Consider the following 24,022-nt stretch of genomic DNA (forward strand, 5'->3'; position numbering starts at 1 on the left):
AGTCCAATCCCCAATCCAATTAGAATATGTAAACAAAAGTTTTTTGGTTTTTTTTAAGTTCCTGCTCTTTTCCAAACACTGGTGCCATTTGAAAATGGTTCAATGCAACACGCCATTTGGTGTCCAGGAAATCATTGTTGTAAAAAGAATGAAACACAATGGAAAGATTCAAATGACAAATTCTAAAAGTGTACATCTTGTTAAGAGCAATACTACTTTGCTGAATGTTGCAACCATTGTAAACATCAGTTTTGCAGCAATATTAAACCGAAGAAACAAACAACTTATACAGCTAACTTGCTAGCATGAATAAGACACTACTTGCATTAACAGGCAGCCAAATGCCTTACGTCCATAAAGCCATTGATAAAAGATGGTTTGGATAGAAATCATTCTCAAGAGTATAAAATGATCAGGGTGTATGTATACAAGTTATTGGCCAATCAAGCTGATTATGTAATAGCTGACATAACACACAGTCCATAAAAGCGTAACTGGTCAAAGTCAAACATCCTGACCAGCTGTACACAGCCTGCAGCAATAAATTATAAAAACACACCACAGACAAACATTAACCACAAGTCACTACTGCATGTGTTGATCTGTACAGTTTTTGCCTCATGACGTGGCAGTTTCCCATGGCAACATAAAACAAAATGACAACAACCTGGTCCTTTCTGTCCCCGAACTCTTTCATAAAAAGCTTATAACAAGTCATTCTTAGTCCAGACCAAATCTGCGTTTGGTTTTCTGCAAAGTTATGCATGACCATTGGGCTGCATGAGGCACCTTTGCATTACTTTTCTTTCCAGTTTGCCTGACTCATAGTGGCACATTTCACCTCAGTCCTGCATATTTTACACTGAGCTTACTGATACTCTACTACACACAAAACAAACAGAGAATGGCATTTCCTCATTCTGTGGCTCGAGGGTTTATTGAAGAAGTTCAGTGACAACACACATTTAATTAAATTTAATTTGAATTAAATTTATGTCACCACAGTGCAACAGCACTGACACCAGTCGACCAATCACATTAAGGATTATCTTAATCAGCTACTTAGCTATTTTCAGAACTGCACAGGGTAAACACTAAGCAGAAAACAAGCAACCGGCCTTTTTTTGTTTTTTGCAAGACAGATGAGGCATCTGATCATTTCAAAGCAGTTTCCTGTAGAGCTGCAGGAATAGCTACTGTGATAAAAACAACCCAATTCCACCCGAAGGACATTTAATAGGAAACATAAAATTTCAGTCCACAAAGAAGCAATTGAACAGTGAAATAAATGAAATCTTAACACAGAGAGGATAATAGTAAGAAGAGTTTGACCAATAAGAACCTATGCACAAAACTAAAAACTCATCACAATCTTCATCAGCATTTACGTAAGGGATAATGTATAGAACGGCGGTCACCATCGGGAAAATAAGTCCCGACAGGACGAACCGGACCCCTACCGAAGCGGAGGGGTCTGATTAGCTTATTACACGGTTACTTGCCAACACGAAAAAAAACCTGACACAGTGTGTCTTTTTACAATTTATTTGTTACCATTCATAGTGTTTTTCAGCAGAGAAATACAGTTTGTCAAACCGACGCCGTTTCGCTTCGCCCTCTTCACTGCTTTCCTCTCTTTTTCTTTTCTTGACCGGTGACGACAACTCAGCCTTTTGCCAAGAGTTGAAATCACCGTATTTTCCAAGAATATTAAAGTTAATGTGAAACTCATCCATACTAGTGGCCTAGGAGTACATTTTTTCCAATATGAAGTAGACTACAGATCAGCTGACGTCGCTTAGCGACCGAAGACGCTGGGGTAATAAGTGACCTGACTACTTGACCTCAGTACTTTACTCACTCTGTAATAAAAGATATGTCAAACTAACTTTCAAACTAGACCAGTGACCATTTAATATAAGGCGATTAATTTTTAACTCATTTGGTAAAAAAATAAATCCAAAAACATAAGCTAGGAAGAGCTAAGCTGAGGTGGAAAAAAAACTGTAACCAGGCTTTGAACTATGCAGAGTGTTGAACTTGAGTAACCTTGTGAACCACCATAAAACAATGCTACATAGATCAAGGTGCAGAGGCCAACTGGTACAATCTTTACACAGCAAAGCCTGAATTCTCTCTGAAGTCTGCACCCTCAACACTTTATACATCAGACTTTTCTGTACAGTTCATCATGTTTTCATGTACCTTTCATGTATGTCACCAAACAAATGTCCACAAAGAGGGAAGATGATTTGCACTCAGTCCCAGCGAAATGTTCCTCAACACGACAGCTGAATGGCTGCAGCTATGGTTGAGTGATCAAGTGGAACAGCTAGAAAATCCAAGAGGGGTGCTTGTTTATATTTTGAATTCAGGCTGAGGTTTTGCACTGCACTGGTTTGTGGTCAAGCCTCTAAGGCATGTTAGGATTTCACAACACTTGTGTTCAGTATTGTGTGTGAAAATAAGGTTATAAGGTGTATTGGTAGTTTGTATGCTTCAACTAACAATGAAGGTACCTGGCATGGAAACAACTCGGTACTCTGCTCTCCCTCTTCTCATACCAGCTTTTTTTCCCCCCATGACAGGCAGGAGTGAGCACGATGTAGAAATGCTGCAAGCTTTATTTTTAACAATCAAACAGAACAAACTACAAACAGAGACCAGTGTGCATTAAGTCCAACATGCTGTCTAGCACAAAAGACAAGTTATTCAACTTCTGATCAAATCTGTTGCTCACTTACATACAAAACAGACAGGAGGATATACATGACAACCAGAAACCTTCTTCAGCTGTTTTGTGTTATCCTACCGGTCAATGTACAGAAGAAGTGATGGGGCTGCCATCCTGCTCTGCCACCACAAACTCTTCCTCCCCAAAGAACTCACAGAAACAGGTACCTAGAGGTTGTGCTTTCAAAGCAGTAGAGAGTAAATAAAGGAGAGCCTAAAGAATCCAAGGCTCGCCTTCAGTCAAGTCAATCCAATAACTTCCATAGTTGTAGAGTAATCTGTCTCCAACACAGGCGCCACATTCAGGCAGACTGAGATTGAGGAGGGAGAGGCAATGAGAGGCTTGACTTGACAAATGGGAGGGGAGTAATGGAAGGAATGGGTGTGAGTGGAGGGAGTCTTAATAGGCACTGAGGGAATGAGTAACTTCTCCATGTGAAGGACGAGGGTTAGCAGAGAGGTAACAGAACAGAATGGTACAGGAAGGGGGGTGACCAGGGGAGACACTGCCATACACTGTTTTGCACTATAGTCTTAAGTCCATCACTGTAAAAAAAAAAATGAATGGTATGAATCAGTGTCCATTTTTCACATGACCTACCTTCAAAATGTGAGTGATTAATGTGAGACAGACAGGACTGTGGTCTATGAATGCTTACTGTTAGGGATGTCCCGATCCGATATGCAGGATCGGGATCGGGGCCGATATGGGCATTTTTCCACTGATCGGGGATCGGCAATTTTGAACGTGGACCCAAGACACGCACGTGACGTTATTCTGGCAAACCTGTGGATAAAATGTCTGCAGTGTGGAAATAACTTAAATTAGAAAGCGAAAGCAGCCCAGCGGCAACATGTAACATCTGCAATATGACCGTTTCGCGAGGGGTAACAAAAGAGCTGCATTTAATACCACTCATTTGGTATGATTAAATATTACAGAAAAGGTAAGCAAATTAATCACTTTGGATAACCAGCTCATCTCCATGGTAGAGGATCAGGGTTTTCTTCGTCATCTGGAGTTTTTAAATTCCCGGTATGCCCTATGATCTCGGCATTACATTACATTGATTCCACTTTCTAGTTACAACGTGCCAGTATGACCATTCGTTTCGTGGGTCTCATACAGCAAAGCAAGTAAAACAGGCAATCGAGTAGATGCTGAACATGTGTGAAATAGACAAGCAACGCGTCCACATCATTTTACGTGACAACGTAAGAAATATGAAAAAACCAATGGATGATACGGAGGTACCAAGCATGGGCTGCGTCTCGCACACATTCCAGCTGGCTGTACAAGAGGGTCTGCTGTCACAGGCAGCGCAGGAATTTCACGAGGGCCATGAGGGCCATGGCCCCTAATGCCCTCACAATTTGGCCTTGTGCCCCTGAAAAAAATATCTGCACTAAGGCCACAGTGGCCTTGATGCCCCGCCTGCATTGCCCTAGTTGATTTTGCAGTTTTCTCCTCTGCCTCTTCCCTGTCAACACAGCTTTGAACACCGGCATCTTTTGCGGAAAAGAAATGTGTCTTTTTATGACATATTGGCAACATCAAATGAGACGAACATCACCAGTGGTAGGCTCGATTCGAGCCTGGCATGAACCGCTCGGGCGGGCTACAACGACAGTTTGACAGCAATCTATCACTGGCTAACCAGGAGACTTCATCAAACGCACCCCCGATGTCCGCGTGGCAGAGACGTTGGGTCTGAGGAGGAGGAAAAAGTCGCCGGGTCTGAGTTAAGACAGTAGCCCTTTTTACACAGCGTCTCTGCATTAACTCCGGAGCAGTGGTTCGCTAATTCTCCGCCGATGGTGATTCACACAGAGCGAAGCATCTCCGCTGTACCGCTATGTAATTCACACAGAAAGCCAGCGCTGCTGCTCCTAAAGAGGCGTGATGGTACACGTCATGATGACGATGTCAGTGTTTCCCAGGTGTTCCCTGAAGTCCCGGTCGGGAGGTCGCGGTGATTTATTTTCACCAAAAACACTGGGTGAGTTAAAGTTTTTTTTGCCGGTGACAGACGCTGTTTTTCAGGCAGAAATGTGACGAAGAGTCGATAGGACAGACAGGAGGACGGACGCTGCTCCACGTACAGCTGTGGTATTTTTTTCCTCATATAAGTTGCCAAAGACAGTTACAGTTACTACGTTACTTTTGTTTGGTCCTGCAACTGTGCTTTGTGGGACATTTCTCTGTATTTAGTTGAGTGAAGGACCTGTGTAGTTATCAGACTGTCAGACCGACACGCCCCCGCTCCGCGCCTCCGGCTTATCCGTTCACACTGCGGCTCACATGCTGAAACTCTCCCTGACTCTCCATCCCCATTTTCAAACGATAGTGACTGATTAATCACATAACCCTGGCATAAATGATTGTCACTTTGTAGTATATGTTAAAAATAAATATAATATAAAAATAAATGCATTTATGAATTAATAAATAGTTGAAAGCTGAACATTTCTCGCCTGAGCTTGTTTTATGTATTCATTTCACAGATATTTATACATTCTTAGTCCTTAAATTAAATTCACTTGGACTTAAAATCATTGTTTTATTTTATGGCCTTACTGCCCTGGCTTTTGGCCTTTGTGCCCTTAAATAATTGACAATACGAAAGGCCAAGTGGCCTTGCCCCTAAAATGGGGAAATTCCAGGCCTGGTCACAGGGCAGCGTCACGGACTCACCTGCTAACACAAGGAAGGTGGTAGTCCTACGTTGCAATAGCATATGCAGAATAAGACAGAGCCCTATGAAAGTATATACTTTGTTTCAACAAAATAAAAAAAAAAACTGTTAAGGAACAGCTTGGATGCAGGTACTTTTTTTCTTAATGCAGCTGTATTATCCAGGAAAATATTAGTCGAGGCTAAGTATCGGATCGGGACTCGGTATCAGCATTTACTAAATATTAAAGGACTCGGGTCAGGATAAAAAAAAATTTGATCAGGACATCCCTGCTTCCTGTAAATTTATCTTTCCTGACACATCTGACAAGTCTGAAGAGTCTTTCCATTAGTAAAAATAAGAATGAACATTGTATTTCTAGTTTTAACCAGTGCTGGTCAAGTTACTTGAATACTTTGATCAAACACTCATTGAAAATGCAAATAGATTACTTTACTTTTGTCACTGAATAATTTGTAATTTATTGTATATTACTTGTTTCTTTACTTTAATTACTCATCCCAAGCTTAAGTCAATGGCAGTTAAAAGCAGCAAGACTAATTAGTGTGAATGCTGAAAACGCACTATTGTTCTTCTGGAATGTATTAAAGTTATTATTATTCATGATTCCGTACGTTTTTCAACACTTTTCAACTCCTTCAAATCTTGAGCTATTCAAACCATTCAAATATCAAAATGTTCAGCTTTTCCCCCCAAAAATTTAACATTGACACAAATGGGAAAATCTTCATATCCTCTTCAAAACTCATCGACTTTCAACCTCTTCTTGTCCCTCATACGTTGACCTAGAGACACCATTCAAACTTTAAATGAATCACAAAACCTTGAACTATTGACCTCGTATTCAGTCTTGTACGGTTTTGAAATGGTCGCATTTTTAGTTTTAAGGATTTTTAGCCCGTCTCCTGAGTTTATAATGGGTGTGAGTTGCGTCTGCTAGAGTGCATGACATCATCAACTGCCGCACCCCAGAGTGGTGAGCAGCTGGAATAACGGGAGAAAAAATTCTCTTCAGCTTGATTTTGATCCCAAATCTTTTACTTGACATAGACAATATAGGCATAAAAATGTAGGCTTTCAGCTGATGGTCTTATTTCAGATGTAGGACTTACAGTTTTGGATTTAGAAGCCCGAGAGCGACAAGAACTGGAGCAGCTGGCCCATGAGCCACGATGTTAATTTTGAGCCTACATTTCTGGAGGATCACAGACTGTACCTGTTTTGTCTCTCACTCCTGTGCCCTCATTATGCACTCTACAGAAATATAAACGACATGAGTGCGTTCAGCAACTCCTCCTGTAACTCAACATACAAATATTTTGGTGATAACCATCACAGTTTCTTCAAAAATCGCAGGAGTTTGGGAGGTGTTTTCCCATTCAATCCTTATGGGGACATTTTCGTCCTTTGTCTCTGCTCGTGCTGCACCATGTCTGCAGCCATTTTAAGCTCTTTCTGCCTCCTGTTACTCAACATGTAATTATTTTGGCAATAACTATTAGTTTTCTCAAAAATCGCAGGAGTTTGGGAGGCGTTTTCCCATTCATCCTTATGGGGATTTTTTTCAAAGTTCATTCTGCTACAACTTCAGCATATCTTCAGCTATAGAAACCATTCAACTATTAAAATGTTCAGCTTTTTAAGCTTTTTTGGCCTTGTACCTTTTAGCTTTTTGACTTTTCAACTTCTTCAGAAATACAGCTTTTACAAAAAAAATTTTTTACATTGAGGTGAATGGGAAAATCTTCAAATCCTCTGCTAAACTCATCGACATTCAACCTCTTCTTGTCCTTAATAATTTGAGCTAAAGACACCATTCCAACCTTGTATTATATGAATATTTTGGCAATAACTGTCACAGTTTTTTCAAAAATCCTCAAACTCAACAGTGACAAAACAGAGCTCCTCCTCATTGGCACCAAATCCACTCTCAACAAAACTGGACCAATCTCACTTACCATTGACAGCTCGACCATCTCTCCCTCCCCCCTGGCACGCAATCTTGGCGTTATTCTGGACCCCACCCTCTCCTTTCATCCCCATGTCAGCTCCATTGTCAAGACCTCCTACTTCCACCTCCGCCACATCGCCAATATCAGACACTGCCTTTTCCCCCTGCTGCTGAATCCCTTATCCACGCCTTCATCTCCTCACATCTTCACTACTGCAACTCCCTCCTCAATGGCATCACCTCTCATTCCCTCCATAGAATCCAAATGGTCCAAAACTCTGCTGCTCGCCTCCTTACTCACACCCGGTCCCGTGAACACATCACCCCCGTTCTCTACACTCTCCACTGGCTCCCCATCAAACAACGCATCGATTTCAAAATACTCCTCCTGACCTTCAAGGCTCTCCATCACCTGGCCCCACCCTACCTGTCTGACCTCCTTATCCCCCAACGCCCCTCCCGAGCCCTCCGATCCTCCTCCACTCTCACTCTGACTGTACCACCATCCAGACTCAAAACCTTCGGAGACAGAGCTTTCTTTAGAACAGCACCCCGACTATGAAACTCTCTCCCCCAACTCTCCATCACTTTCCACATTCATATCCCATCTAAAAACCTACCTCTTTTCCCAAGCCTATGACCTCCCCTACCCATAACCACCTTCATCCCTGCCCTCTCCCCTTGACCTGCCCCTCTACACTCTCCTTCTACTCTCCTCACCCATCAGCCCCCCACCGCTCTTCCATCCATCCCTGCCACCTTTACCATACCTGCTGCTGTACCTGTTTTGTCTGTTTGTCTGTAACAGTGTCATCTATTCCACACTCCACCATTGCTTCTGTTCTCTGTTGTGCTGTCTCCCGCTTGTCCCCCCTGACTGTCTTTGCCCTTTTTGTGTTTCTTTTATTTATTTATTTATTTATTTTATTATCTTTTTCGTGTCTTCATCTCTGTAACCGACTTTGGGTCATTGAAAAGCGCTATATAAATGAAATCAATTATTATTATTATTATTATTATTATTATTATTATTATTATTATTATTATTATTATTATTATTATCATCATCATCATCATCATCATCATCATCATCATCATTATTATTATCATCATTATTATTATCATCATTTATTAAAAATCGCAGTGGTTTGGGAGGCGTTTTTCCATTCGTTCTTATGGGGACTTTTTCACCTTGGGCCTTGCTACTGCTCCAGCATATGTGCAGCCATTTTAAGCTCTTTTAGCCCTCTTACTCTACAGCTTTTCAGCCTTTTTTCACCTTTTTAGCCTCTTTCAGCCCTCTTACTCTACAGCTTTCTGCCTTTTCAACTCCTTCAAACATTTAACTTCATGTTCAGCAATTAAAATGTTCACCCTTTTAAACTCTTTCAGCTTATAGATTTGCAGCTTTCTATAATTTTCATCTTTTTCTTCTCATCTTTTTCAGCCTTGTAATTTTCAACTTTTTCGGAAATTCAGCTTTTTCAAAAAAAAATTTTACATTGACGCAAATGGGAAAATCTTCAAATCCTCTTCAAAACTCATCGACTTTCAACCTCTTCTTGTTCCTCATATGTTGAGCTAGAGACACCATTCAAACTTTAAAACACTCAGCAGACCTTGAACTATTGGACCTGTATTCAATTTTTTATACGGTTTTGAAAGAATAACAGTTTTGGATTTGAGGATTTTTAGCTCCTCATCTGATTTTATAATGGGTGTGTATTGCGTCAGCTAGAGTGCGTGACATCATCAACTGCCACACCCCAGAGTGGTGAGCAGCTCCAAAAACGGGGAAAAAAATTCTCTTTAGCTTGATTTTTATCCCACATCTTTTACTTGACATAGACAATATAAGCATAGAAATGCAGGAAATCGTGTTGGCTTTCAGCTGATGGTCTTATTTCAGCTGTAGGAAGCCCGAGAGCGACAAGCACTCCGGCTGCTTGCCCATAAGCCGCAATGTTAATTTTGAGCCTGATTTTCTGGAGAAGAGCAGACGATACCCGTTTTGTCTCTCGCTCTCCTGCCCTCAATTTACACTCTCCAGGAATATAAATGACATGACTGCGTTCAGCAACTCCTCCTGTAACTCAACATACAAATATTTTGGTGATAACCATCACAGTTTTTTCAAAAATCGCAGGAGTTTGGGAGGTGTTTTCCCATTCAATCCTTATGGGGACATTTTCGTCCTTTGTCTCTGCTCCTGCTGCACCATGTCTGCAGCCATTTTAAGCTCTTTCTGCCTTTACCTTTTCACCATTCAGCCTTTTTTCACCTTTTTAAGCTCTTTCTGCCCTCTTACTCTACAACTTGTTGGCCTTTTCATTCTTGTTTCACCTGTTTAAGCTCTTTCTGCCCTCTTACTCTACAGCTTTTTAGCCTTTTCAGACATTCGTTTTTCTGCATTTTCAGCTCCTTCAAACATTCAACTTCATGTTCAGCAATTAAAATGTTCACCCTTTTAAGCTCTTTCAGCTTATAGATTTGCAGCTTTCTATTCTTTTCATCTTTTTCAAACATTCAGCTTCATGTTCAGCGAGAGAAACTGTTCTGCTATCAAAATGTTCAGCTTTGTTAGCCCATTTAACCTATTCATTTTAAGCCTTTCTGCCTTTTCAACTTTTGAAAATTCTGCTTTTTCTGCAAATTCCCAGCCACTCAACCTATAGTTTTGTGCATTTTCAGCAGGACAATCAGCAGATTAACGAAATCACTTCAGCTTTTAGCATTCACACTGTATTTTCGTAGGAAATGCAAATGTTTCTAGTTTATTTCAACACCTCCAAAAAAAACACCCGTCGGAATGGCAGCAGTGTGTTGCAGAGCGGACCGCACAAGGGAAAGCGAATGTGGCTACACCACCACCCACTCCAAAGCAAGTTACTCTCCCAGCTTCATTTTCACGTAGTGTACCATATGATAAGACTGAAAGGAGGTGGAAAAATATTACGGATGCAGTCGCGTTTCACATCGCAACAGACATGGTCCCGATATACACAGTAGAAAAGGCTGGCTTCCAACATTTGGTGAAGTTGTCTTGCCCCGTCTGTACAACACAACTTTATACAGTGAATGCTGTCAAAGACCCAAGGATTGATCGGGCCATCGGGAAATGTGAAAGTGAGGTTTTTCTCTTAATCCCAAAGGGATTGTTTTTTTTTGTTTACAAGAGGTCTACAAGAAGATAGCATGGAGCAAAGCCAGATGGCAAAAGTTCATTAATTGTTCTTTATATTAATCCCTTGAGGGATTTTTTGTTTAATAAGAGCAAGGTTTGCACTCAAATCCCAATGGGGAAATTATTTGCAAAATGTTCAATAAAAAAACAGCATATTTGAAATAATTTCTTTGCCTTTTGTCATTTCACAAAATAATCATAATCGTAATCGAAAATCGGATTTTGAGAGAAGATATTTTTGGGCAAAATCGAACAGCCCTAATACCCATCGACAGCTAGCTTAGCCTTAGTAACCGCACAGCTCCCCAGAAGTCCATCAGCACGGGTCACACAACCTCCAAATTCAAACAAAATCTTGTGTCTTCTGAACATAGGCGCATCCATGGCTAACGTTAGCACGCTGGCAAAGAACACATAAAGTGCAAATAAGACAATTTGGTATGACCAGGAGTCACAATTCTTCTGTGTTGGTAGAAGATAACTACACCTTAAGCCCCTGCTTCAAGCTAACAAGTTAAGCAAATATCAACAGAACACAGTGTTGGAATCAGTAATTCATTTAAAATAGTCATCCCTTACAATAAACATTTTTGAAAATGTAATCCACACTACTAAGTAATGCATTACTTCTCAAAACTAATTTTCAACATGGGAAGTCTGTTAAAAAAAAATGTATTGCCAGTGGAACAGGCTAGAGACTCTGTTAGGCTGTGTAATAACAATGTTAACAAGCTAACTTAAAGGCAGATATAGTGTTTACCATGTTCATAAGTTTAGTTTAGCATGTTAGAATGCTTTATAAATACTAAACACAGTACAGCTGAGAATAATGTGAATGTCATATTCTTTCAAAACCAAAGTATTGTACAAAGTCAAAAAAGAAGTCAATCTATCCGTGTCTCTGGGCACCATGAATAAATCTGCCAAATCCATTCATTCATAGTTCAGTCTTCCGTCCAAATTGTTGAAACAACCAAACGACTAACAGACGCTGTCATCCATAGAGCCAAAGCACTCGTGTGGCCAGAACTGGTAGTCATCATTAGTGCTGAGATTCTAGACCAGTGCATCTCCACTAAAAATTTAATTTAAGTGCATGTCATTTAATGTTAGATGTGTATTTGTATATTATATTTATTTATGTAAATATAATGTCATTATCCTGCACTGGTTTAGTTTTCTTTGTTTTTTTGTTTTTTTTTTACAATGTATTGTGCTATAATTAAAGGGTTAATTTCAACATTTACAGTACTGTTACAACCTTGAACTACTGACTGTAATGGAATACTATAAGAGGAGTCTTTCTGGGTAATTAGAAACTGCTAATAAACTAGCAACTCTTTCGTCAGTTTGACTTTGTTTGATCACTAGTACGTAGACTTATGACCTAGTACCTTGCTGCTCTGCTCTTATGCTTTGTTGGGCTTAATGTATCCTTCAAAAGTCTCAATTTATTTCTAATTTCCCCATCCTCCAATCTACAAGAACCTGTTTAAGCAGAGGAAACACCACACCCCAGTTGCACCCAACAATACAGATTTGGGAAGTAACACTTTACTTGCAACAGTTTCACAGTATAATCTTTACAAACAACTCCCAGTGTGGGCCACTAGAATGGGACAATCAGTAAATTCTAGGGTATCTGTGTTGTGATTGTGATTGTGATTGCGATGCTATGCTCTGGAATACTGGGATATAATGGGTGAACCCTAAAGTCAAAAGGAACCCAGTATCACCAAACGGATATCAAAGAACCAGCAATGACAAAGGTCAATTGTTGCCTAGCCTCAGCCAAAAAAAAAACTGCTGTTGAACAGGCTGAAGACTACAGCCAACTAGCTCGTGTCCTCCACATGAGAGGAAATAACTCTCCATACCACAAGGGGGCAGTAGTCTGTATTGGTCGTTGAAAGGGGAAATTGGAAGACTCAGGACTGTGGCTATACAAACTGTTGTGAAATTAAGCAGCGTTTGCCAACCATTTTCACCATTTTCACCACTTTCACCACTTTCACCAATCTGGCCACTTTTGCGCCACAGCGCAGGACACACTGTAAACACTTGGGCCACAGGCACCGGCTGACGGTCTTGACGGCTTTTCTTACATAAATCATCTTGGTTCTGTCAAGCAGGATATACTGGTGTGCTTCTGTGTTGTTCTCTGTTATTAATCTTTCTGTCCTTGCTTTAAGAAAAGCTCTAGTGAGAGCCGGCTCATTGAAGTAAAAACGGCAGGAAGAATAAGAATTTACTTACATGAAACTGAATTACTAATGACTTGGCATGTTAAATGTCCCATATTATGAAAAACATGTTTTCTCTGGTCTCTAAGCTGGTCCTCCCTGAGCCTGCCCACTCAAGCGATTCGCGCATCTTCTCTGCAGCCCACCCACTGGTAAAACTTGGCTCCTACAGGCTGTTCAGATCCAGCTCCTTTCGTTACATTACGAAAGGAGTCATTTTCATAGACCGGCCTCCTCTGCGCGGTCAACACAAGTGCCTCTCCTGTGTCCCAGCTACAGAACAACAGAAGAGACAGTGGCTGCATTTCATTTTTTAACGACAACGTGCCGGCTGTGGTTCGTGTTAGCTTGTATGTGTGTGCTAACCACTTCACATTGGACTGCTTCAGTAACGAGAGTCAGCACAAAGCTTGCTTTGCCTCGACACTGACCCTCGTAAAAGCCTCAGACCCAACCATACCGGATCCAGCAACTGCACCTGAGCCCCAGGTAACTGTCGCCACGTTTTGATAGTATTTACGGTTGCCTACGAGTATGGTGAAGTCAGCTGGAAATTGGCTAACTAGTTAGCTCCGCTTCGGTCCGCTATGCAATGGCATTTCAAGCGAGTTTAACGTTAATAATATTACGAGGGAGCTTGGTTGTTACAGTAAAAAGTCTGGAAACGTGCAGACTGGGGACAGAGACATTGCGAACAGTGTCCAAGAGTTTGGAGACTGTCAGTGCGTTTACATGACACTCAAGAAAACCGAATTACTGGGTTAGTCCAACTATGATCGGATCTTTAAGATGCATGTATACACCTTAGTCTGACTAAAATCGGACCAGATCGGATTTCTCATAGTCGAATTAAAGCACCCAGATTATTCGATTGATAGTCGCATTTAGGGTTGTTCGGTATACCGGTACTAATTTGGTACCGGGGTACTGAGGCATTTAAAACGGTACTATATTGCATTTGGATGGGACCGGTACTTGTAGCGCCATCGGCAGCGCCCGCAACAGCGCAGCGACCTCGCCACGTGACGTCACCGCGTTGTAACTACAGCTGAGAAGACGAGGAGCAAGCCAGAGCTTGGGGAAGATAAAAAAGAAAAAGCAAGCAAGCCGGAGGAAACAGCGAGCAAGTGAGCGAGCAGCGTGGACTGGAGCAACAAACGGAGCAGGAGGAAAGCTTGGAGAGAGCAGAGACGTTGGAGAGGGAGAGAGAGAGGGAGAGGAGAATGGCTGCTGCAACCGTAACCACGGCACAACTTGTGGACAAACCAGGGGCGCGAAGTGCGATATGGCAATACTTTGGCTTAAAAACAAATGAGCAAGGCGAGGCAATTAACGCTGATGCACCACTGTGTAAACGGTGTTTTAAAACATGCATGGCTAAGGGCAGAAACAGCTTCAACTTAGCCAAACACCTAAAAGACAAGCACCCAGACATGCACACTGAGCTCAGGGAACAACAGGTAATTTACTCATGAAAAAAAGCCACATTCAGTGCTAAAAGCAAGCGACTCCCCCCTTCTCTCTTAAAGCGAAACTCTTGCCAAAAAGCAACCGAGGCTTTATTTGGGATTGAATATGAGTCAAACCTTCGTGTGAAAGCATAATTACGATGAAAGAGGCATTTTTAAGATTTACCGTAGTTTCGGTTTTGGGGCACGTTAATTTTGAACGGGAGTGCATGGGGCGGGACATGCTAGCATCAAAATCGCTATTTTTAGAACACTAAGAAGGCTCGACACAACATGAAACTTTGCTCGTAGCATCACTAGGGTCTCTACTCATGAACAAGAGCATTGAGAACATTGTTTGTGTACACAGAGTTTATGAAAAAGAAGGTTTTTGAACTACTCACGTTAGCTGCTGCGCTCCTGCGTCATGGCAGACAAAAAGTGTCGATCCCCGAGTTTGACCTGACAGGCAGGAGAGTAATGGTGAACCGCTCCTCAAGCGTGCCTGTCAGGTCGCACCCGGGGATCGACACTTTTTGCCTGCCATGACGGCAACGCGCAGGAGGTGCAGCAGCTAACGTGAGTAGTTCAAAAAACGTCTTTTTCATAAACTCTGTGTACACAAACAATGTTCTCAATGCTCTTGTTCATGAGTAGAGACCCTAGTGATGCTACAAGCAAAGTTTCATGTTGTGTCAAGCCTTCTTAGTGTTCTAAAAAAAGCGATTTTGATGCTAGCATGTCTTGCCCCATGCACTCCCATTCAAAATTAACGTGCCCAAAACCGAAACTACGGTAAATCTTAAAAGTGCCTCTTTCGTCGTAATTATGCTTTTACACGAAGGTTTGCCTCATATTCAATCCCAAATAAAGCCTCGGTTGCTTTTTGGCGAGAGTTTCGCTTTAACAAAAGTGGCTCTGGAAGAAAAAAAAATAGAGCTGGTTTAATTATTTTAAAATTGTGTGCATTAGAAAAGCTTCTCTTTGTGGTATTTTATTTTATTTACTGATTATTATGTTATTGTTCTAAGATTTTCTATTAAAATAAAGTCAGTAATGACATTTTTTGCATTCTCTTTTTATTTTAAAAAAAGTATCGAAAAGTATCGAAATACATGTTGGTACCGGTACCGATACCAAAATGTTGGTATCGTGACAACACTAGTCGTATTACTCCTGCATGTATTCATTTCATCAGATCGGATCGGATTTTGCGTTCTGCGCAGGCGCGAGATTTTTCCCCCTGAGCCATGAGCCGGAAGTAAACAGACGGCTGCGGCGGCGTCTTTCCTCCGAAATCACCGCAAGAAAGAGCGTATGAAGGTATTATTGGTGCAAAAGGTTTGAGCACCTGTAACAGTGGAATTTGTAGTTGTGTACAGTGATTGTGTATGTGTATCAGTAAATGTGTAGTCACATACTCTGAGTTGTGTACTTGTAGTTTTTTTTTCTGTCCACAAATACAACACAACACTTACACATTCACAAATTCTTAATTACAAGTGCACAAATCCTATTTTACAAGTCACAGATTAAAAAACTGACACGCTCACATTTTTGCTCCAGTTGTTGTAGTATATTTGGTGCAAAACATATTTGTGCACCTGTATCAGACAATGTGAACTTGTGGACAAAATTTGAATATGTGCACATCTGAATGTGAACTTGTGCAATAAATGTTCATCGTGTAAAATAATTTCCCACAAAAATATGTGTGTTCTTTTAAAACACAAACACAAATCGGTAAGTACAAGTGCGCAAATCTTCCCCACGAGTCACAGATTCTGTTTCCTTCAACTACAAATCACGAATCGCGCCTCCACTGAGATATGTGGTGCAAAACTATCTGTGCATTCAGTCTACTAGTGCAGTGCCCGTAAGAAAAGTGTATAACTATAAAAAAGTGGGAGGTTAGGCAGCTTTTTCATGGATGGCCAAATGAGGCTGTGTTTGAAGGTGGGGCGTCAGGGATATTTCGGTTTGTCGTGAAATCCGATCTTCCAGGGTATAATTGGCCGTTTTTGACTATTTTTGATTTTGCCATTATATTTCACCTTAAAAACTATTTACTTGGTGTCATTATTTTCAGCACAACCTCACATGTGTGACTGTATAGTTATTTTTTTATTTTGACATACTGTATTAACACAATGGACCTAAAATCACAAAAAAAACCAAACATAAAATCAGAGTACAAAAAGTTAGATTTTTTTACTGTGAAAACCACAAATATGTTTAACAAACCTTTTTTTTTTTCTTTTTTTTTACTTATAATGCAAATATAAATTGTTGTTTGCTAAATTTGTGCATACATTTTAAACATTTACTAAGTTATATGTAACTATTTACATTTAAATGCAGGCAATGCTCAGGTCTGCCTGAGCTCCTTCCAGCTGAATGAAGAGCTGGACTGCCTGCTCCACATTCAGTCTCCTCATTGTTTTGACTCATTAAACAAAAAACCGACTCCACTACACACTAAACACACTACACCAAACACTACATAACACACTAACTACACACTCCAAACATGCTAAATGTCACGAATCTCTCAACTCTCAGTATCGCCGTCTATACACCGACCGTCGTTGCCTGTCAATCATCCGCCTACGTCCCTCCGACAACTTCCTGTTCCTCAACAACCAAACTTGCTGCTTGGACACGTTCGTGACAAAAGCCCGTTTTTACCGTTTCTTCCTGCACCAGACACAAAGCAAATGTGACAGCAATGTTCGCGAAAAAGTGTGGCGGACATTATTTACCCCAAGTCCGGTGTTGGACGTGCCGGTGCGATCGGTCTGTCGCCTTGGGAGGTGTGCTGTGTAGGTTGGCTAGCGGCTAGCCGCTAGCTACACACAAACATCCACAGATTCCGATTCCACTTTGTTGTCCGCGCGTCTCCGGATCTCCTCAGACCCGAACAGACTCGGTCCGGACTCTTTTAGTCTCATTAATACACAACAGTCAGTTAAAAATGCACCGAACAGAACGGGACCGAACCGCCGGCAAAATCCCGGTCCAGCTCGCGCAGCTGCAGGTATAACTCCGCTTGTATCTTAAGGTGGGGCTCGCGGTGGGCTCTGCAGTGATTGGCTCTGGTGTGCACGTGACTGTGGTGGCTCCGGTGGACAATGCTGGCGAATTTGTAAAGCATTTATGAAATCATATATTAACAGCATCATTGCAGTCCAAACAAATGCGAAATGGCACACCATTGAAACACGCAGCAGCCATGTTGTAAGTCTCAGGTCAGTCTAATCCTGATCCGCAGAGATATTTGACAAACACACACACACACACAGACAGACAGAGATTCCTTGCTTTTATAGAGAGATGGTGCAAAAGGCAGGTGCTGATCTGAGATCGACTGACCCCACAGCCAATCAGAGGAGAGGGGCTTTTGTCCCACAGCCAATCAGAGGAGAAGGTGATTCGGCCCATACTAAACTAACAGCAGCAGAGACAGCATCTCCTGCTAGCTAGCAGGCTAACGATTGTTCAGCGGTGGGTCTCGCTTGCACTGTTTTGTAAAAGTGGACATGTCAGCTGGCAAACTGCGAGCAAACATGACAATTTGTGGTTCGATACTTTAGCTCCTGTCCTAGCAATGAGCAGTTATTACAGCGACTCCCTTCAGCTTCACCGAAGCTAGCTTTGGCTAGTGTCAAGCTCGTCGTTATAAACTGCGGTCAAAGCCAGCCGTGGTTTGCGTTAGCTTGGTCAAATCAGCCGTGTGTGTGTGTGTGTGTGTGTGTGTGTGTGCTTACGGCTAGTGATGGGTTAAATGCATAGAATTAGAGATGCACCGATCAGGATTTTTGGGCGTTAGCTTGGTCAAATCAGCAGCACGTTGTTTTCTAGTGCGCGAATCTACTAACATTTACGGTAATCCTAATGAAACCGCTCTGAAGAGCTGCTGGTCGTGACTGTGGGTCAGACGGCAGTCTCACAGTCAGACCCGTGAACATTACGATACTTTCACAGTAATTATTCCCTTAACAGAGGACAAGATTAAGGATATTATTTGATGCAGACATTTACCGGGAATAATGGCGGTAAAAGTCTCATATGTTTCACGGGTCTGACTGTGAGACTGCAGTCTGACCCACAGCCATACCAGCAGCTCTTCAGAGTGGTTTCACTACGATTACCGTACATTTTTTTGTCATACTTTATTAATCCCTGGGGGGAAATTATTTTATCAGATATTTCACATGCTACATGCAAACACACCTGAAATTAGGGCTGGGCGATATGGCCTCAAATCAATATCACGATATATTGAGCAACTCACCTCGATAACGATAAATGAACGATAAGTAACCCCCCCCCCCCGCACCAAAAAAAAGGGAAAAAAATCCTGTGTATTTACAGAAATGCCACTTTAAAGGACTGTAAAACTACATTGTAGTTAAGATTTATATTATTTATTTAGTAGTTAAGAACAATTGATAAGCACACGATTGAACAGCAACTGAACAGGTTTAAAAGTATAAAATATACAGTCCCTTATAAACAAATTATAAGCTTCTCGCTTTTTTTATTTCTTCGAATTGAATCACGTGGTTGTACTGCAGGTGGTGGAAGAGGTTGGATGTAAATAAATAAACATTTTGAGGGCTTCAGAATCAGAATCTAAGACATGAGACAAAATAGTAGAGAAGTTGACATTGCTGCTTAATAATATGTTAACCTCTTGAGCATTAGAGAACTTTTTTTTACCATTATTTTCTTTATTATCATATATTTTTGATAGACACAGAATCTGTTTCAGAAGTCAGTGGGTCACATGACATGGAAGCTATTGAGAGAAAAAAACAAGATTTCTGCATATTAATATTCATATAAAATAGAGGAAGCACTAGAGTACAAAAAACATAACTGTCTCATTCGTCCAGTTTACTAATACAATCTGCTGCTGGAGTCACTGGGCCCCATGACATGGAAGATATTGAAAGAACTGCAATTATTTTGTATTAATATATTTATGCTAAGTAATTTGATGACGGTCCCTAAATCAGTTTCCAGTGATTCAGTGCCATGTTCTGGGAGGTGAGCTAACCGTCCTCCTGCTGCTCACACTGGGTGAACCTCAGTAAAGTCGCGGCTGGACCCGAGTAGAGCTTAGAATCAAACCCGACCCGAGCCCGTGCACGTTGTGTCCGAGCCCGGCCCGACACACTGAATGTGTTTATGAGCCCGAGACCGATTTAAACCCGACAACAGTTTAATACGTGGGCTGTTATAACTGACGTTCTCGACTACAATTGCGAGTTGTTTAAACTACAGAAATCTTAATGAATAATGCAACAAGTGCCGCACTTAATGCACTCGACAAAGCCGACAAATATTATTATCACGGCCCACGACTTGTTTAAAATGGGTCCACACCTCCGACTTTCTTCCAAACCTGCTCAAAGTTAATTCTACTGTTTTTATTTTTTTCTTTACATCTTCATGCTCCATGTTGCACTTAAGCTACACAATCAGTGATGCCGGTAACGCGTTACTAGTTTTGTCATTTTCCTTAGTAAAAAATATATATTTTTGCTTTCTTCTTGCGTCTCGGGGAGTGACGTCACATACGCGAGAAGTCACGTTTTCCAGCATGAGGACACTCACGTGTCAGACCACGCAGAGACACAAATGCAAACAACAATGGAAGGAGGAGAGAGATGCGCGCTTTCTAGCTGGAAATACAGTCATTATTTTGAGTGAATAAAAAACAAAACACAAATGTTTGATCAATGGACCGGCCCGGCCGAAGACAGTGGCCTGTTGCAGCCTTTGAACGCAGCATCATTACACAAACTGTCCGCGACTCACAGCGAGAGTGGGTTCACTTGATTACTAACCTGGCATAGCTGGTGTTGCATCAGCGGGCGGAGTTTGCCATCAAATTAATGTAAAATAAGCACATCGGTATATGCCTGGGTAGATTAATCAAGTGGACCTAACATTACCCCTGTCCCTAGTGGATGTTATGCCTATGACACCGAATATACCTACATGGCCAAAATGACGTCGGTTATCGTCATAAATTTCGGTATAGGTAAATTTTCGGTTTATCGCCCAGGCCTACCTGAAATGTATTCTATGTAGAGATGCACCGATCGATCGGCAACCGATCACAATCGGCTGATAATGCCCCTATCGGTTTTGATCGGAGTTCTCAAAATAGATCAAATCAGGCCGATCAGATGACGTTTCAATATAGAGACAGTGCAGTGACTGCATGCAGGGTGGGAATTTCACGGTGGCCATGGCCGCTGTTGCCCCACACTTTGGCCTTGATGCAGCGTGAAAAAAAACCTCATCGTACAGCCACAGTGGCCTCTGTGCCCCTGGCCCGGTCAGCGTAGCAGGCTTGCCTTTAATTACAGCCACCTAAGTGCACAGTAGTCACTCACAGTAACTTCAGTGAGTCCGCAGTTCGCGCAGGTGGAGTCTCATCATTACGATGATCTCACGTGAAAGCCTCTCACACAGCAGCAGCGTCTCAAAACAGAACAACGAAACTTACAGCACAGCGAGCGCGCGCGCGCAGCCCATTTTGACATGATACGTAACTGACTTATGTGGTAGGATTTAGTCCGGTAAAGTTGGAAATATATTCACAGATTCGAACTTCCCGGATCAATAACTCATAAGTGAAACCTTGTTAAAACACAAGTGACGGCTCTTTCCTACAGTAGTACGGTAGACAACGAGCTACAACCGTATGTTAATCAAAATGACAGTAACTCTGGTCTGTATGATAAGCCGTCTGTGAGACGAGGGCGCAGGGACCGTCTACAAAGTGCAACACCGAAAAGAGAAACTACAAAAAATATTCAGTAACTTCACTATTATTCAGAGTGTAGTGTCACCAAAATCATTCCACACATCAGTGGTCTCCTGCTGGTTATTCTACAGATTTTTTGTTTGGAAAAACTGTGCTTTGCCCTAATTTTGGGGAATTTCTATTTGGGAGAAATATTCAGTAACACGAATATTCAGTGTAGTGTCACAAAACTCACCTCACCCTAACCCTACTCAAAAAAACTGGTTTGTAATGTAACATTAACTTGATATTGGTATTTAAAAAAAAAATTTAATACATAATCCATGTCTAATTATAAATAAGGATGTTATGGTATCAGTCTGAAAGGTAAATCAACACATTTTCTCAGTGGCCTTTGTGCCCTGTCATGTGGCCTTGGTGCCCCTGAAAAAAAAAGTGCAGGCCAAATGGATTTGCCCCTAAAATGACAAAATTCCCTCCCTGACTGCATGCATTCCCACTAGTAAGCTACAGTTACTCTATGTAAGCTGAGTCCAAGTTGTCTCTAAGAGAGTCTCTAGAGTGTGAAATATTGCACATTGCCTCAGCCTGCAATAAAACGGTGGTCAATTCATGATACTTTCTCATCTCCTAATTTTTATACTTAATAATACAATGTCAATGTTGTGTAAGAAAAATCATTAATTAAATATATGAAAGTTTCACAAGACAACAATATAGAAGAATTTATGGATTTGACACTGTGATCGGTGATCGGCAATATCGGGATCGGCAGATACTGCTTTTGGTGATCGGTGATCGGTGATCGGCCCCAAAAATCCTGATCGGTGAATCTCTAATTCTATGCATTTAACCCATCACTAGCCGTAAGCACACACACACACACACACACACACACACACACACACACACACACACACACACACACACACACACACACACACACGGCTGATTTGACCAAGCTAACGCAAACCACGGCTGGCTTTGACCGCAGTTTATAATGACGAGCTTGACACTAGACAAAGCTAGCTTCGGTGAAGCTAAAGGGAGTCGCTGTAATAACTGCTCATTGCTAGGACAGGAGCTAAAGTATAGAAACACAAATTGTCATGTTTGCTCGAAATTTGCCAGCTACAGAAGAGGATTAGGGCAACATGTGAATTTTTTCTTAATTCTGACTTTAAAGTCTGAATTCTGACTTTTTTCTCAGAATTCTGAGATGAAAGTCAGAATTCTTTTTTTTTTTTAAGATTTTTTTTTGGCATAGACACCTTTATTAAGCAGTAGACAGATAGGAAATATGGGAGAGAGAGGGGGATGTGACATGCAGCAAAGGACCTCCGGCCGGAATCGAACCGGGGTCGGCCAAGTTTATGGCATGCGCTCTAACCATTCGACCACCTGCGCGCCTTAAAGTCAGAATTCTGACTTTAATCTCAGAATTCTGACTTTAAAGTCAGAACAAAAAAAAAAATTCACATGTGGCCCTAATCCTCTTCCATAGCCAGCGGACATGTCCACTTTTGCAAAACGGTGCAAGCGAGACCCACCGCTGAACAATCGTTAGCCTGCTAGCTAGCAGGAGACGCTGACTCTGCTGCTGTTAGTTTAGTATGTGCCGAATCACGCTCTCCTCTGATTGGCTGTGGGGTCAGTCGATCTCAGATCAGTACCTGCCTTTTGCACCATCTCTCTATAAAAGCAAGGAATCTCTGTCTGTCTGTATGTATATGTGTGTGTGTGTGTGTGTGTGTGTGTGTGTGTGTGTGTGTGTGTGTGTGTGTATTCCTCAAATATCTCTGCGGATCAGGATCAGACTGACCTGAGAGTTTCAACATGGCTGCTGCGTGGTTCAAGGGTGTGCAATTTTTTGTTTAATGAGTCAAAACAATTAGGAGACTGCTGAATGAGCATTGCCTGCATTTAAATCTAAATAGTTACATGTAACTTTGTACATTTTTAAGACGTATGCACATATTTAGCAAACAACAATTTATATTTGCATTATAAGTAATAAAACATGGTTTGTTAAACATATTTGTGGTTTTCACAGTAAAAAAATCTAACTTTTTCTACTCTGATTTTATGTTTTTTTTGTGATTTTAGGTCCATTGTGTTAATACAGTATGTCAAAATAAAAAAGTAACTGTACAGTCACATGTGAGGTTGTGCTAAAAAAATAATGTGCAAAATAATGACAAATATTTTTTAAGGGGAAATATAATGGCAAAATCAAGAATAGTCAAAAACGGCCAATTATACCCTGGAATATCGGATTTCAGAACAAACCTAAATATCCCTGACGTCCCACCTTAAAACACAGCCTCATTTGGCCATCCATGAAAAAGCTGCTTAACCTCCCACTTTTCTATAGGAATACATTTTTCTTATGGGCACTGCACTAGTAGACTGAATGCACAGATAGTTTTGCACCACATATCTCAGTGTAGGGCTGAACGATATGGACAAAATTTCATATCTCGATATTCATGCTAGATATCTCAATATCGATACGATACGATATGACTACGGGTTCGGTGAAAACCAAGCATTTTTCAGAAAAATAAAGAGATTATTTTAAGCCATATACAAATGGTTGATAGAGAAATCTTTACCAAATAATCACAAACTCACTACAGAGACAAATATATTTGAAGTAACAACAGTAAAGGGAGGGAGAAGATCAAACGAACTATGTGCATTTTTACAAGTTGAACGATGACATCCTAATCTGAAGAGAAAGAGTGAGAGTGAAGATCGAGACTCAGCAGCTTCAGGTTATCGCTGGTAAAGTACCAGTGGAATCTAGAAAGACTAAGAAGTCAGAGAATTAACGGATCAAAACAGAGTAGACGGCAGCTATACGGTCTCAAATCCACTCAGCGAGCAGCCGCAGCATCCGCTCCTGCTGCCCCAGCCAGCCCCACCACATACACACCTGCCGCCTGCAGCCGTGTGAGAGGACAGAGAGCCAGCACTGCTG

General features: G+C 41.4%; 1 protein-coding gene across 2 annotated transcripts in view; it reads right to left on the reverse strand.

The window, feature by feature from the left end:
- The window catches only part of tbc1d14 (TBC1 domain family, member 14), a 121,849-nt gene that overhangs the window by 83,712 nt on the left and 14,115 nt on the right, over positions 1-24,022 (reverse strand). The window contains exon 1 of one of the 2 annotated variants that reach the window (XM_030430667.1): positions 2,813-3,279. The exons of the other annotated variant lie outside the window; for it this stretch is intronic. Within the exon in view, the coding sequence (XP_030286527.1) occupies positions 2,813-2,847 (35 nt within the window). The 5' untranslated portion in view covers positions 2,848-3,279. Of the gene's footprint in view, positions 1-2,812; positions 3,280-24,022 lie in introns of those variants that run through there. 2 annotated transcript variants of the gene reach the window in all.

Source organism: Sparus aurata, chromosome 10 (assembly GCF_900880675.1).
Source record: "Sparus aurata chromosome 10, fSpaAur1.1, whole genome shotgun sequence".
Taxonomy (NCBI): Eukaryota; Metazoa; Chordata; class Actinopteri; order Spariformes; family Sparidae; genus Sparus; species Sparus aurata.